Source organism: Scyliorhinus torazame, chromosome 11, assembly GCF_047496885.1.
Source record: "Scyliorhinus torazame isolate Kashiwa2021f chromosome 11, sScyTor2.1, whole genome shotgun sequence".
Lineage (NCBI taxonomy): Eukaryota > Metazoa > Chordata > Chondrichthyes > Carcharhiniformes > Scyliorhinidae > Scyliorhinus > Scyliorhinus torazame.
In genome coordinates this window covers 95,122,325-95,135,731 of record NC_092717.1, presented here as the reverse complement: position 1 = coordinate 95,135,731, position 13,407 = coordinate 95,122,325, and the positions used below count along the sequence as shown (strand labels likewise).

General features: G+C 48.9%; 1 protein-coding gene across 3 annotated transcripts in view; it reads right to left on the bottom strand.

Annotated features, from left to right (window-relative positions):
• LOC140385400 (serine incorporator 1-like) overlaps window positions 1-13,407 on the bottom strand; it is a 161,526-nt gene that overhangs the window by 77,533 nt on the left and 70,586 nt on the right. For all 3 annotated transcript variants that reach the window (XM_072467508.1, XM_072467510.1, XM_072467509.1), the window contains 2 exons: window positions 5,827-5,964; window positions 459-628 (listed from right to left, as the gene is read on the bottom strand). In XM_072467508.1, coding sequence (XP_072323609.1) covers window positions 459-628; window positions 5,827-5,964 — 308 coding nt within the window. The remainder of the gene's footprint in view (window positions 1-458; window positions 629-5,826; window positions 5,965-13,407) is intronic.

The window sequence follows — 13,407 nt, the reverse complement described above, 5'->3', positions numbered from 1 at the left end:
ATTTAAGGGGTATCTAGACAAATATGTGAATATGGTGGGAATGGAAGGATACGGGCTCCGTAAGTGCATACGGTTTTATTTTAGGCAGGTACCATGGTCGGCACAGGCTTGGAGGCCGAAGGGCCTGTTCATGTGCTGTATTGTTCTTTCCTTGTTGATACTACACAATTTGTACTGAATGCACAGAGATAAATCTTGCTTCAAGAACAGTTTTGAGTTAGATTCAAATAATGCAGTCAGCTATTAAGAGACAAAGTTTTCTTTTAATGTATATCTATTATTCATCCGTATCGATTCTTAATCCCACATTAAAGGTATCAACCAACTTTAGTTATCTTATTTCAAATAGATCCATTTAAATTATATCATCTGTCCTCAATAAAACATTAAAGAAATATTGGGAAAAAAAGATGATATAAAAAAAACTATCATGAAATTAAGATTTGTAATATGCTTACCTGGATCTTTGGATGAACTGATATTAAAGAAGCTACAACACAAATAAGTATGTTGAAGCTAATAACAAATTTATTTTCTATACAGCCGTCAACTGTGGTGTAAAACACATAGCAGAGGATTGCAGTGGTTAATGACAACACATAATTCAGACATGTAACTGATAGAAGTGCTGCAAAGATACAAAAACAGAAAAATGTCACTAAAAATCTTATAATGACCATGCCAACGTTATCGACAATTTCAAAACAATACTGTTAAATAATAACACAATGTTGCAAAGCAAATAATTGAAAGTGGCCTCTCTTTACCAAGTGTTAGAAAAGATTGTAAGGAATCAATTACTATTAAAGTACGGTATATTGAAATGGTAACAGGGGCTAAATATTTTGATTTAAGCACCAGATGACTTTAGAAGATCTTGTCCAGAGACCTCTGAAACATTTTGGATTTTCCTGGTTCTCCAGGTGATTCTGTCTTTACTTTCATGTCCCAATTATCTCGGGGTGATCATTAATTTAGTTAAATTTTGTACTGAATTATAGACACGTTTGAGTCTTTTAAATGTGGGCCTTTGTCTAATCCAATTCAGTTCAATGAGTTCTTCAATGAGGCCAATTTCAGCATCAAACCCAACCAAACCCCACGTTGTGAGAAATGGAAATTTTGTAGAAGCTCAGTATAGGATTTGAAGACATCTAAGTTTATATTTGCCTTGACATAGGGATTAATATTTCCACTGCAATGGAGGAGCTATTTTATGGTCTACCCTGCCAGGTGTATTTTTAGCAGGAAGGCATGTAAAATGTGTTGGCTGGCTAGCCCATCACCTTCCTGCCCAAAGGGGCATCTTATTTGCGGGGGGTGAGGGGGGGGGGGGGGAGTCCTATATGCATCTGGGGCAGCACCCCACCCCCCTCCCCAAGCTCTCAGATCCCTAAAACTGCGGAACTAGCATTCCTGTGACAACCATCTCTCCTTCCTGCAGTACCAGCAGTGCCCATTACTGAGCTCTGGCACTGCTGAGACTGCTAGATTTGCCAGCAACTCCTCTTTGATAGGATGGCCAAAATCTGAACACAAGGATAGGGGGCGCGATTCTCCAAAATGGAGACTAAGTGTTCGTTCCGTCGCGAACACCGTCGCGTTTCACGACGGCGCGAAACGGGAGTGGGGACAACCGATTCTGGCCCCAACAGGGCACTGGAGCAGTTCACGCCGCTCCAGCCTTACATCCTGGTACGGACTGGGGGCGGTGCCAACCCACGCATACGCAGTGGCAAAGCGCCAACCGACGCATGCGCGGTACACTCGCGGAACGCTCCGGCCCCGACGCAACATGGCACGGGGGTTCTGGGGCCGGAAGCAGAACAAAGTAGGCCCGGGGGAGAGGCTGGCCCGCCGATCGGTGAGCCCCGATCACGGGCCATACCCCATCGGAGGCCCCCCCCCCCCGGTGAACGAGCGCTTTTCCCTGCCCCACAGGCCGCCCCCTGACCCTTCGTGCACAGTTCCCGCCGGCAGCGACCAGGGGTGAACGGCGCCGGCAGGACTCTGCCGTTTCTGCACGGTTGCTCGGCCCATTCGGGCCGGAGAATCGGCGGCCCGGCCGCGGATAGGGGCCCACGACTGGCCCCGCGCCAACTCAAATGGCGCCGATTCTCCGCACCTCGGAGAATCGCGCACCGGCATCGGGTGGGCCTGGCACAGTTGCAGCGATTCTCCGGCCCCGCGCGGGGCTGGGAGAATCGCGCCCTGGAACTTGTACTTTGCCAATCTAGATGTTTTGCACAAAGCTGGCCTTATTTTGTTTTTAAATGCTCAGACAAGTACTGTCATGTACAAGGTTGTTTTGGTTACTCATAAAGAGCCCAATAGTTCAAGAGGATTGAATATTAGTTGTGGAAAAATAAATTCCTGAGATCTGGAAGTTGATTAAAAAAAAGGATTGGTTTTAGCAGGAATAATTAGTAAATATGAGAGACAGAAAGGGAAAGATTTTCACCAAATCACAGGAATTGCTGAAACTGAGGAATGTTCAATGATAATGCTCGTGATTGCATAACAAAAACAGTACAAAAATAGTTATCTGCTATTCTCTCCTCACATCTTAAGACATTATATTTGTACTTATTTTAGTTATCTTATTTACATGAAAGACAGAGTAAATTTGGGCCAGGATTCAAAACTGGACCTCTGACCTCCAGTTAAGCACACAGGTAACTGAACTACTTGTAGATACTTTGCATTAGGTCTCCACAGAAAAGCTAATTTTCTAAAAGGTAAGTATTTCACATTATAAATACAGGAAAAATGCAATATTTACCATGTATCGACAAGTTCAAAAACTATAACTAAACACATTTCAAAGAGTATGACTGAATAAAGCTAACATACAAAAAGTACTGAAACATTATTCTTTGCATCTTGACAAACACATGGATAGGATTGGTATAGAGGGATACGGCGCAAGGAAGTGCTGAGGGTTTTGGCAAAGGTTGGTATCATGACCGGTACAGGTTTGGAGGACCCAAGGGCCAGTTCCTGTGCTGTATTGTTCATTGTTCTTTGTATTATGATTCTGATAATAGCTAGAATATGATTGGGCTTTTGTATGAGGTACTACATTCTGCTTGCTTCCTTTTCTACCACTAATCAGACTTTAGCCAGACAGCATGCATCTTCTTTGGAAATGGGGAGGGATGTCAACCGTGCAGCAGTAATGACCGTTGGTTGTGAGGCCTTCAAGCAGCAACCATATGACCTCCACACCCAAAGTTATCGTCTGATACCTGGTCCTAAAACACAGCTGCGTTTGTTTTTGCTGTCGACTCCTCTCAGATCTTTTATTTTAAATGGGGTTGTGCTCAGGAACCTTTTCTGGATTAGCCTTCAAATTGAACATTGCCCTGATTGCAAAGATGATGGAAATTAGACCCACCATGTCGTAAACTGCAGCCGAGAAATAATGCAAAATGTTACATTGTCTCCTAGCCTCATGCAGGGACTAATCTAAGAAACATTAATCACCTGCACAGTAACATTGGTGAGTCTAATATCTGGACTCGTGTTAAAGATGGAAAAGGCCCCAGATTGAAATCCTGTTGTAAATGTTGTGTGGGGACCTCTAGTGCCAATGACTATTACAGCAGCTTGTGGTGCACTGTTGAAAATATGGCTCGAAATAAAGATTACTGTATATGTCAATATACAAATGTTCAATGCATTTGTATGAAATTTAATTTCAATAGTAACATTATCCCTTTCTGCTTAACCTACTAATGTATAAAATAACTGCAAATACCTTTTTCAAAAGTTGTATATATCGGGCTGGATTCTCTATTCGGGGGACTAAGGGCCCCACTCAACCAACATATTTCTAAGTGTCATTTTGGGCCAGTTTGGTGGGGTCTTTTGTGTCGGCTGCTGTGGCGAGATCCAAAAATGAGCCCCACGTGAATCTCGCCATGCCTGGCTCCCTCACCGTCTCATTCACCTGACTCATGCATCAGCTGCTCGCTGCTCACTCCCAGTCAAGAAATGAGGATGACAGTACGGACACCTGCCCCTCGTTTGGGAATGCCGACCTGGCCAGGCTTCCTGATGCAGTGGATAAAAGGCGGGACACCCTGTTTCCCAAGGCGGTAGGAGAACCTGCCACGTGGGAGGCAGTGGCAGCTGGAGTGAGTGTGGTCAGTATGACCAGGAGGACCGCCGTCCATTGTTTGAAGAAGGTGAATAACCTCCAATGAGCTGCAAGGGTAAGTTACCACCTCGCCCATGGCATCAGTCCGCCTGCCGCCCCTCAATTCCCCATTCGTTCATCCCCTCCACTAATCCACTGGCTGACAACTCACACCCTCCCCACATCTGATCTTCAAGCTTGCTCTTCAGAACCACCTGGCACCACGAGCACAACCGCTTCATGTTGAGGTGCGATGCCCACACATGTCACCTTCTATAGGCAACCCCCCCCCGCCCCCCCCCCCCCCGATCCGTGAAACATGTGGCGCACAGTGCCCTCTCTTTTTCCCCGCAGGAGGAGTGCCTATAATAAGAGGGAAAAGGTAGGTCCCAGAGATTCGGGTCCTCAACCCCCATGAGGAACGGGCTCCTGGAAAACATGGGGTTGCCCGGGGAGAGAGCAGTCACTGACAGCAAGGTTGGCCTGCGTCAGAGAGGTGAGGGTCCACTGCCCCTTCATTCAGATGACCCGTCTCAAGTGAGTTGTTGATGACCCACAAAATGATCCTTCCCTCTCACTGACCACATGTCCATTGTCTTGCAGAATTGCCATCTGCTGAGGCGGGGCCATCTGGAGTAGTGCCCCCCCCCCCCCCCCCCCACCTCCACTGACATCCCCCCCCACCACGCCACCCAATAGAACACCTTGGAGGAGAGTTCTGAGGAGAACACCGGCGATGCATCACAGCTGTCACCCACACCTCTACCATTGCAGTGACACACACCTTTGGTGGGAGGCATTAGTGGACAGGCTTCGCGGCACTATCTGGTAAAACAACGGCCAATGTGCACTCACAGGGTCCTGTAAACAGCAATGAGGTAAATGACTTGTTCAGTTATGTTATGATGTTGCTGACTGAAGAATAATTATATCCCAGAATGTCAGTGAACTCTCGGGCTCTTTGAATAGCGCCACAGAAGGTACGGTGACGCAGTGGTTAGCATTGCTGCCTCACGGCACCAAGGACCCATGTTCGATCCCGGCCCCGGGTCACTGTCCGTGTGTCTGCGTAGGTCTCACCCCCACAACCCAAAGATGTGCAGGATAGGTGGATTGGCCATGTTAAATTGCCCCTTAATTTAATAAAAAAAGTAAAAATGAATAAGGACACATGATCGTCTACATCAGCTGAACAGGCAACTTACCTTGGAAAACCTAACACTATTACCACATCAATATGGTTTTTAAAAAAAATTTAGCGTACCCAATTATTTTGTTTTCCAATTAAGTGACAATTTGGTGTGGCCAATCCACCTAACCTGCACATCTTTTGGGTTATGGGGGCGAAACCCACGCAGACACGGGGAGAATGTGCAAACTCCACACGGACAGTGACCCAGGGCGGGTCCTCAGCGCCGTAGGCAGCAATGCTAACCACTGAGCCACCGTGCTGCCCACCACATCAATATTCTGCTGAGATTTGTACCAATCATTGAGAATTTACACCAGTGGAAATGAATAAAATAATTTTGTTTTCGAAAGGCGTGGGTTGTTTGTGTTACATGACATTCATTTACGAAAATGGAACGGAGCTGTTTATGATTGATTACGAGTTGCAAAAATGTAATTTATCTTAATGAAACTTCACCTCCCACAGCAGGTAAATGGCAAATAATGGCACATACCAAAGTACCAACACCGTGATCCACCTTCTTCCGATCTTTTCAGCCAAGATTCATTCCAGGAATTACCAAAGTCAACCAGCAATACCAGTTCAGTGAGGATAAAACAAAAGGCACCAGCTGAACCAATTCCAAATGACACTAAAAAGAGGAAATGTTATTTAATGTTAACATCTCTCAACTGCAGGTGTAAAACAATATTTATGCATAGTGATTAATCGTTAACTATGTTTCACAGTCATTTTTATTCCTTGAATTTGCAAAATACTTCAATAATTTATTCATGAGTTGGAGTTTAGAATTTTCAATTCTACCCTGAGATTTTACCTCACTGATGCTTAAACCAGACTAGATAGAGGACACACAAAGGATCACTTTCACAAAGGGGGAGCAACATGGTAAAGCACACTGAGTGTGCACGTCTTCCTGACTCTTCGAATAGCAATGCCACCAAAGGTTGACATGAAGCAAAGTTGGCATCACTGCCACCAAGATAGCAGAAACTGTTCTGAATAATTTGGGCAGATGCTCACATAACATTGGTTAAGAATGGATCAGAACATTTTCTGTTCTTGAAGGTGATGAGATTGATGTTGGAAGCCTACATGTCATCAAAAATGCCCTGCACTTTGGAGGAAATGCACCTTTTAAGAAAAAGATATTTTAATTCAAATTTTTCCAACAATTTTTAACAACAAACAACCCCCCCCCCCCATAACAAAAGGAAGAAAGAACACAAACCCCACATTCAAAAATAATAAACTACATATACATTGGGTTTCTCCCACATATATTAACCCCCCCCCCACATAACATTCAACAGTACCCTTGGGGAACCCCCCCCGCACAAATACCCCCCGAAAGAGACACCCCCCCCCCTCCCCCCGGGTTGCTGCTGCTGCTGACCTCCTCCTAACGCTCCACGAGATAGTCTAGGAACGGTTGCCACCGCCTGAAGAACCTCTGCACAGACCCTCGTAAGGCAAACTTTATCCTCTCCAGTTTAATGAACTCTGCCATGTCATTTATCCAGGCTTCCACGCTGGGGGGCTTCGCGTCCCTCCATAATAACAAGATCCTCCGCCGGGCTACCAGGGACGCAAAGGCCAGGATACCGGCCTCTTTCGCCTCCTGCACTCCCGGCTCGTCCATTACCCCAAATAATGCCAACTCCCAACTCGGCTTGACCTGGACTTTCACCACCTTGGACATAGTCCTCGCAAGACCCCTCCAAAACCCCTCCAGTGCCGGGCACGACCAGAACATGTGGACGTGATTTGCCGGACTCCCCGAGCACCTCCCAGACCTGTCCTCCACCCCAAAGAACCTACTCATCCTCGCCCCTATCATATGCGCTCTGTGAACAACCTTGAATTGTAATGGGCTGAGCCTGGCGCAAGAGGAGGAAGAATTAACCCTACTCAGGGCATCAGCCCACAGACCCTCATCTAACTCCTCCCCAAGCTCCTCCTCCCACTTGCCCTTTAGCTCCTCTACTGCGGCCTCCTCCTCTTCTTTCAGCTCCTGGTAGATCGCCGAGACCCTGCACTCTCCAACCCATACACCCGAAATCACACTGTCCTGAATCCTCTGTGCCAGGAACAACGGGAATTCCCTCACCTGCCGCCTCACAAACGCCCTCATTGGCATATACCTGAACGTATTTCCCGGGGGTAACCAAACTTCTCCAGCGCCCCTAGGCTCGCAAACGTCCCGTCTATAAACAGGTCCCCCATTCTTCTGAACCATGCCGGATGCCATCTCCGAAACCCCCCATCCATCTTTCCCGGGACGAACCGATGGTTCTCCCTAATCGGGGACCAAACCGAGGCTCCCATCTAGTCCCTATGCCGTCTCCACTGCCCCCAGATCTTCAACGTTGCCGCCACCACCGGGCTCGTGGTGTACCTTGTCGGCGAGAGCGGCAGCAGTGCCGTCACCAGCGCCCTCAGGCTCGTGCCCCTGCAGGACGCCATCTCCAACCTCTTCTACGCCGCCCCCTCTCCCTCTATTACCCACTTACGGATCATCGCCACGTTGGCTGCCCAGTAGTAGCCATACAGATTCGGCAGCGCCAGCCCTCCCTGTCCCTGCTACGCTCCAGAAACACCCTCTTTACCCTCAGGGTCTTATTTGCCCACACAAAACCCATGATGCTCCTACCTACCTGCTTAAAAAAGGCCTTGGTAATCATAATGGGAAGGCACTGGAACACAAAAAGAAACCTCGGGAGGACCATCATTTTAACCGACTGTACCCTGCCCGCTAGTGAGAGTGGCAGCACATCCCATCTTTTGAAATCCTCCTCCATCTGCTCCACCAACCGCGTCAAATTGAGCTTGTGCAGGGCCCCCCAGCTCCCCGCCACCTGAATCCCCAAGTACCGAAAGTTCCTTTGCGCCCTCTTCAATGGTAGGTCGTCTATCCCCCTTCGCTGGTCCCCTGGATGCACCACAAAGAGCTCACTTTTCCCTACGTTAAGCTTATAGCCCGGAAAGTCCCCAAACTCCCTTAGGATCCGCATGACCTCCACCATCCCCTCCACTGCATCTGCCACGTACTGCAACAGGTTGTCCGCATACAGCGACACTCGGTGTTCCTCACCCTCTCGGACCAACCCCCTCCATTTCCTGGACTCCCTTAGTGCCATGGCCAAAGGCTCGATTGCCAACGCGAACAACATGGGGGACAGGGGGCACCCCTGCCTTGTCCCTCGGTACAGCTGAAAGTACTCCGACCTCCGCCGATTCGTAGCCACACTCGCCACCGGGGCTCTATATAGGAGCCTGAATCACCTGATTAACCCCTCCCCGAACCCAAACCTCCGCAACACTTCCCACAGATACTCCCACTCCACCCGGTCGAAGGCCTTCTCCGCGTCCATAGCTGCCACTACCTCCGCCTCGCCCTCCACCGGTGGCATCATAATCACGTTGAGGAGCCTCCGCACATTGGTGTTTTGCTGCCTGCCCTTTACAAATCCTGTCTGGTCCTCATGAATCACCCCAGGGACACAGTCTTCAATTTTCGTGGCCAGCACTTTTGCCAGCAACTTAGCATCCACATTGAGGAGCGAGATCGGTCTATACGACCCACATTGCAGTGGGTCCTTCTCCCTCTTCAGAATCAGCGAGATCAGTGCCCCGGACATTGGCGGGGACAGGGTCCCCCTCTCCCTTGCATCACTGAAAGTCCTTACTAACAACGGGCCTAGCAGGTCCACATACTTCCTATAAAACTCGACCGGGAACCCATCTGGCCCCGGGGCCTTCCCCGCCTGCATGTTCCCCAATCCTTTAACCAGCTCCTCCAACCCAATCGGCGCCCCTAAGCCAGCCACCTCCTGCTCCTCCACCCTCGGGAACCTCAGTTGATCCAAAAAACGTCGCATCCCCTCTTCCCCCGCTGGGGGCTGAGATCTGTACATCTCCTCATAGAGGTCCTTAAATGCCTCATTTACTCTCGCCGCACTCCGCACCGTTTTTTCCCTGCTATCCTTAACTCCACCTATCACCCTCGCTGCCACCCTCTTACGAAGCTGGTGTGCCAGCATCCGGCTCGCCTTCTCCCCATACTCGTACGTCGCCCCCTGTGCTTTCCTCCACTGTGCCTCTGCTTTCCCTGTGGTCAACAGATCAAACTCCGTCTGGAGGCTTCGCCGCTCCCTAAGTAGCCCCTCCTCGGGGGGCCTCTGCATATCTCCTGTCCACTCTTAAGATCACCCCCACCAGCCTCTCCCTCTCCCTGCCCTCTCTCTTCTCCCTGTGGGCCCTAATGGAGATGAACTCTCCCCTGACCACCGCCTTCAACGCCTCCCAGACTACCCCACCTGCACCTCTCCGTTGTCATTGGCCTCCAAGTATCTCTCAATGCACCCCCGCACCCTTCTGCACACCTCCTCATCCGCCAGTAATCCCACATCAAGATGCCACAGCGGGCACTGGTCCCTCTCCTCTCCTAACTCTAGCTCCACCCAGTGCGGGGCGTGGTCCGATATGGCTATGGCCGAATACTCCGTTCCTTCCACTTTTGGGATTAGCGCCCTACTCAAAACAAAAAAATCTATCTGGGAGTAGACTCTATGTACATGGGAAAAGAATGAGAATTCCCTGGCTAGGGGTCTAGCAAACCTCCATGGATCCACTCCCCCCATCTGGTCCATAAATCCTCTAAGCACCTTGGCCGCAGCCGGCCTCTTCCCTGTCCTAGATCTGGAGCGATCTAATGCTGGATCCAGCACCGTGTTGAAATCCCCCCCCATTATCAAGCTTCCTGCCTCCAGGTCCGAAATCCGACCCAGCATGCGCTTCATAAATCCGGCATCATCCCAGTTCGGGGCGTATACATTTACCAGTACCACCCACACCCCTGCAACCTATCGCTCACCATCACGTATCGACCTCCATTATCCACTACAATATTCTTGGCCTCAAACAACACCCGCTTCCCCACCAGTATTGCAACCACTCTGTTCTTCGCATCCAGCCCCGAGTGGAATACCTGTCCTACCCATCCCTTTCTCAACCTGACCTGGTCTGCCACCTTCAAATGTGTCTCCTGAAGCGTGACCATGTCTGCCTTCAGTCCTTTTAAGTGCGCGAACACCCAGGACCTCTTGACCGGCCCATTCAGGCCCCTCACATTCCAAGTTATCAGCCGGATTGGGGAGCTTCTCACCCCCCCCACTGCCGACTAGCCATCTCCTTTTCTAGGCCAGTCACGTGCCCGCACCTCCTGCACTCTCCAGTCCTCCAGACGGCGGACCCCCGCCCCGACCACCTCTCCTATTTCCAGTTCCCCATTGGACAATGCAGCAGCAACCCTATACCACCCCCCCCCACCCCCCTGCTAGATCCGTATCTAGCTCTTTTGCTCCCCCCATAGCACTCCCGTAAGTCAGCTGACTCCTGCTGACCCCGGCCTAGGAAATGCACCTTGAAACAACAGATGCTTTGACAAAAGGTCATCTGGACTCGAAACGTTAGCTCTTTTCTCTCACTACAGATGCTGCCAGACCTGCCGAGATTTTTCAGCATTTTCTCTTTGGTTTCAGATTCCAGCATCAGCAGTAATTTGCTTTTAACTAAAAGATGGTGGTCTTCTTTGGAGCTGGAGACACCCTCTCGTAAAAACACAAAGCACTTGTAGGGAGATTGTTGACTGAGTCTATACAGTCAACTAAGTCCCTCATACACAAGTGCAGAAAGGAGGTAGCTGGTATTAGGCGTGCAGGCAGCAGTGTGCCCCTCACTTTTATACACATTTCTTGTGCAGCCTATCAGCCATGGCACCTACTTGAATTGGGAACTACTCCACTCACTTGGAGGTACCAAAGAACAAAGAAAAGTACAGCACAGGAACAGGCCCTTCGGCCCTCCAAGCCCGTGCCGACCATGCTGCCCGACTAAACTACAATCTTCTACACTTCCTGGGTCCGTATCCCTCTATTCCCAGCCTAGTCATGTATTTGTCAAGATGCCCCTTAATCACTATTGTCCCTGCTTCCACCACCTCCTCCGGCAGCGAGTACCAGGCACCCACTACCCTCTGTGTAAAAAACTTGCCTCGTACTTCTACTCTAAACCTTGCCCCTCGCACCTTAAACCTATGCCCCCTAGTAATTGACCCCTCAACCCTGGGGAAAGCCTCTGACTTTCCACTCTGTCTATGCCCCTCATAATTTTGCAGACCTCTATCAGGTAGCCCCTCAACCTCAGTCGTTCCAGTGAGAACTAACCGAGTTTATTCAACCGCTCCTCATAGCTAATGCCCTCCATACCAGGCAACATTCTGGTAAATCTCTTCTGCACCCTCTCTGAAGCCTCCACATCCTTCTGGTAGTGTGGCGACTAGAATTGAACACTATACTCCAAGTGTGGCCTAACTAAGGTTCTATACAGCTGCAACATGACTTGCCAATTCTTATACTCAATGCCCCGGCCAATGAAGGCAAGCATGCCTATGCCTTCTTGACTACCTTCTCCACCTGTGTTGCCCCTTTCAGTGACCTGTGGACCTGTACACCTAGATCTTTCTGGCTTTCAATACTCTTGAGGGTTCTACCATTCACTGTATATTCCCTACCTGCATTAGACCTTCCGAAATGCATTACCTCACATTTGTCCGGATTGGATGATTGCTCCATCTGCCATCTCTCCGCCCAAGTCTCCAAACAATCTAAATCCTGCTGTATCCTCTGACAGTCCTCATCGCTATCCGCAATTCCACCAACCTTTGTGTCGTCTGCAAACTTACTCATCAGACCAGTTACATTTTCCTCCAAATCATTTATATATACTACAAACATCAAAGGTCCCAGCACTGATCCCTGTGGAACACCACTAGTCACAGCAGTCCAATTAGATAAGTATCCTCCCATTGCTACTCTCTGCCTTCTATGACCTAGCCAGTTCTGTATCCACCTTGCCAGCTCACCCCTGACCCCTTTTAACTTCACCTTTTGTACTAATCTACCATGAGGGATCTATTCAAAGGCCTTACTGAAGTCCATATAGACAACATCCACTGCCCTACCTGCATCAATTATCTTTGTGACCTCTTCGAAAAACTCTATCAAGTTAGTGAGACACGACCTCCCCTTCACAAAACCATGCTGCCTCTCACTAATACGTCCATTTGCTTCCAAATGGGAGTAGATCCTGTCTCGAAGAATTCTCTCCAGTAATTTCCCTACCACTGACGTAAGGCTCACCGGCCTGTAGTTCCCTGGATTATCCTTGCTACCCTTCTTAAACAAAGGAACAACATTGGCTATTCTCCAGTCCTCTGGGACATCACCTGAAGACAATGAGGATCCAAAGATTTCTGTCAAGGCCTCAGCAATTTCCTCTCTAGCCTCCTTCAGTATTCTGGGGTAGATCCCATCAGGCCCTGGAGACTTATCTATCTTAATATTTTTCAAGGCGTCCAACACCTCGTCTTTTTGGATCTCAATGTGACTCAGGCTATCTACACACCCTTCTCCATACTCAACATCCACCAATTCCTTCTCTTTGGTGAATACTGATGCAAAGTATTCATTTAGTAACTCGCCCATTTCCTCTGGCTCCACACATAGATTCCCTTGCCTATCCTTCATTGGGCCAACCCTTTCCCTAGCTACCCTCTTGCTTTTTATGTACGTGTAGAAAGCCTTGGGATTTTCCTTAACCTTATTTGCCAATGACTTTTCGTGACCCCCTTCTCGCCCTCCTTACTCCTTGCTTAAGTTCCTTCCTACTTCGTCTGTTCCCAGCCTTTTAGCCCTGACAAATGCCTCTTTTTTCTTTTTGACGAGGCCCACAATATCTCTCGTTATCCAAGGTTCCCGAAAATTGCCGTTTTTATCCTTCTTCCTCACAGGAACATGCCGGTCCTGAATTCCTTTCAACTGACACTTGAAAGCCTCCCACATGTCAGATGTTGATTTAGCCTCAAACATCCACCCCCAATCTAGGTTCTTCAGTTCCCGCCTTTCCCCAATTTAGCACATTCACCCTAGGACCACTCTTATCCTTGTCCCCCAGCACTTTAAAACTTACTGAATTGTGGTCACTGTTCCCGAAATTCTCCCCTACTGAAACT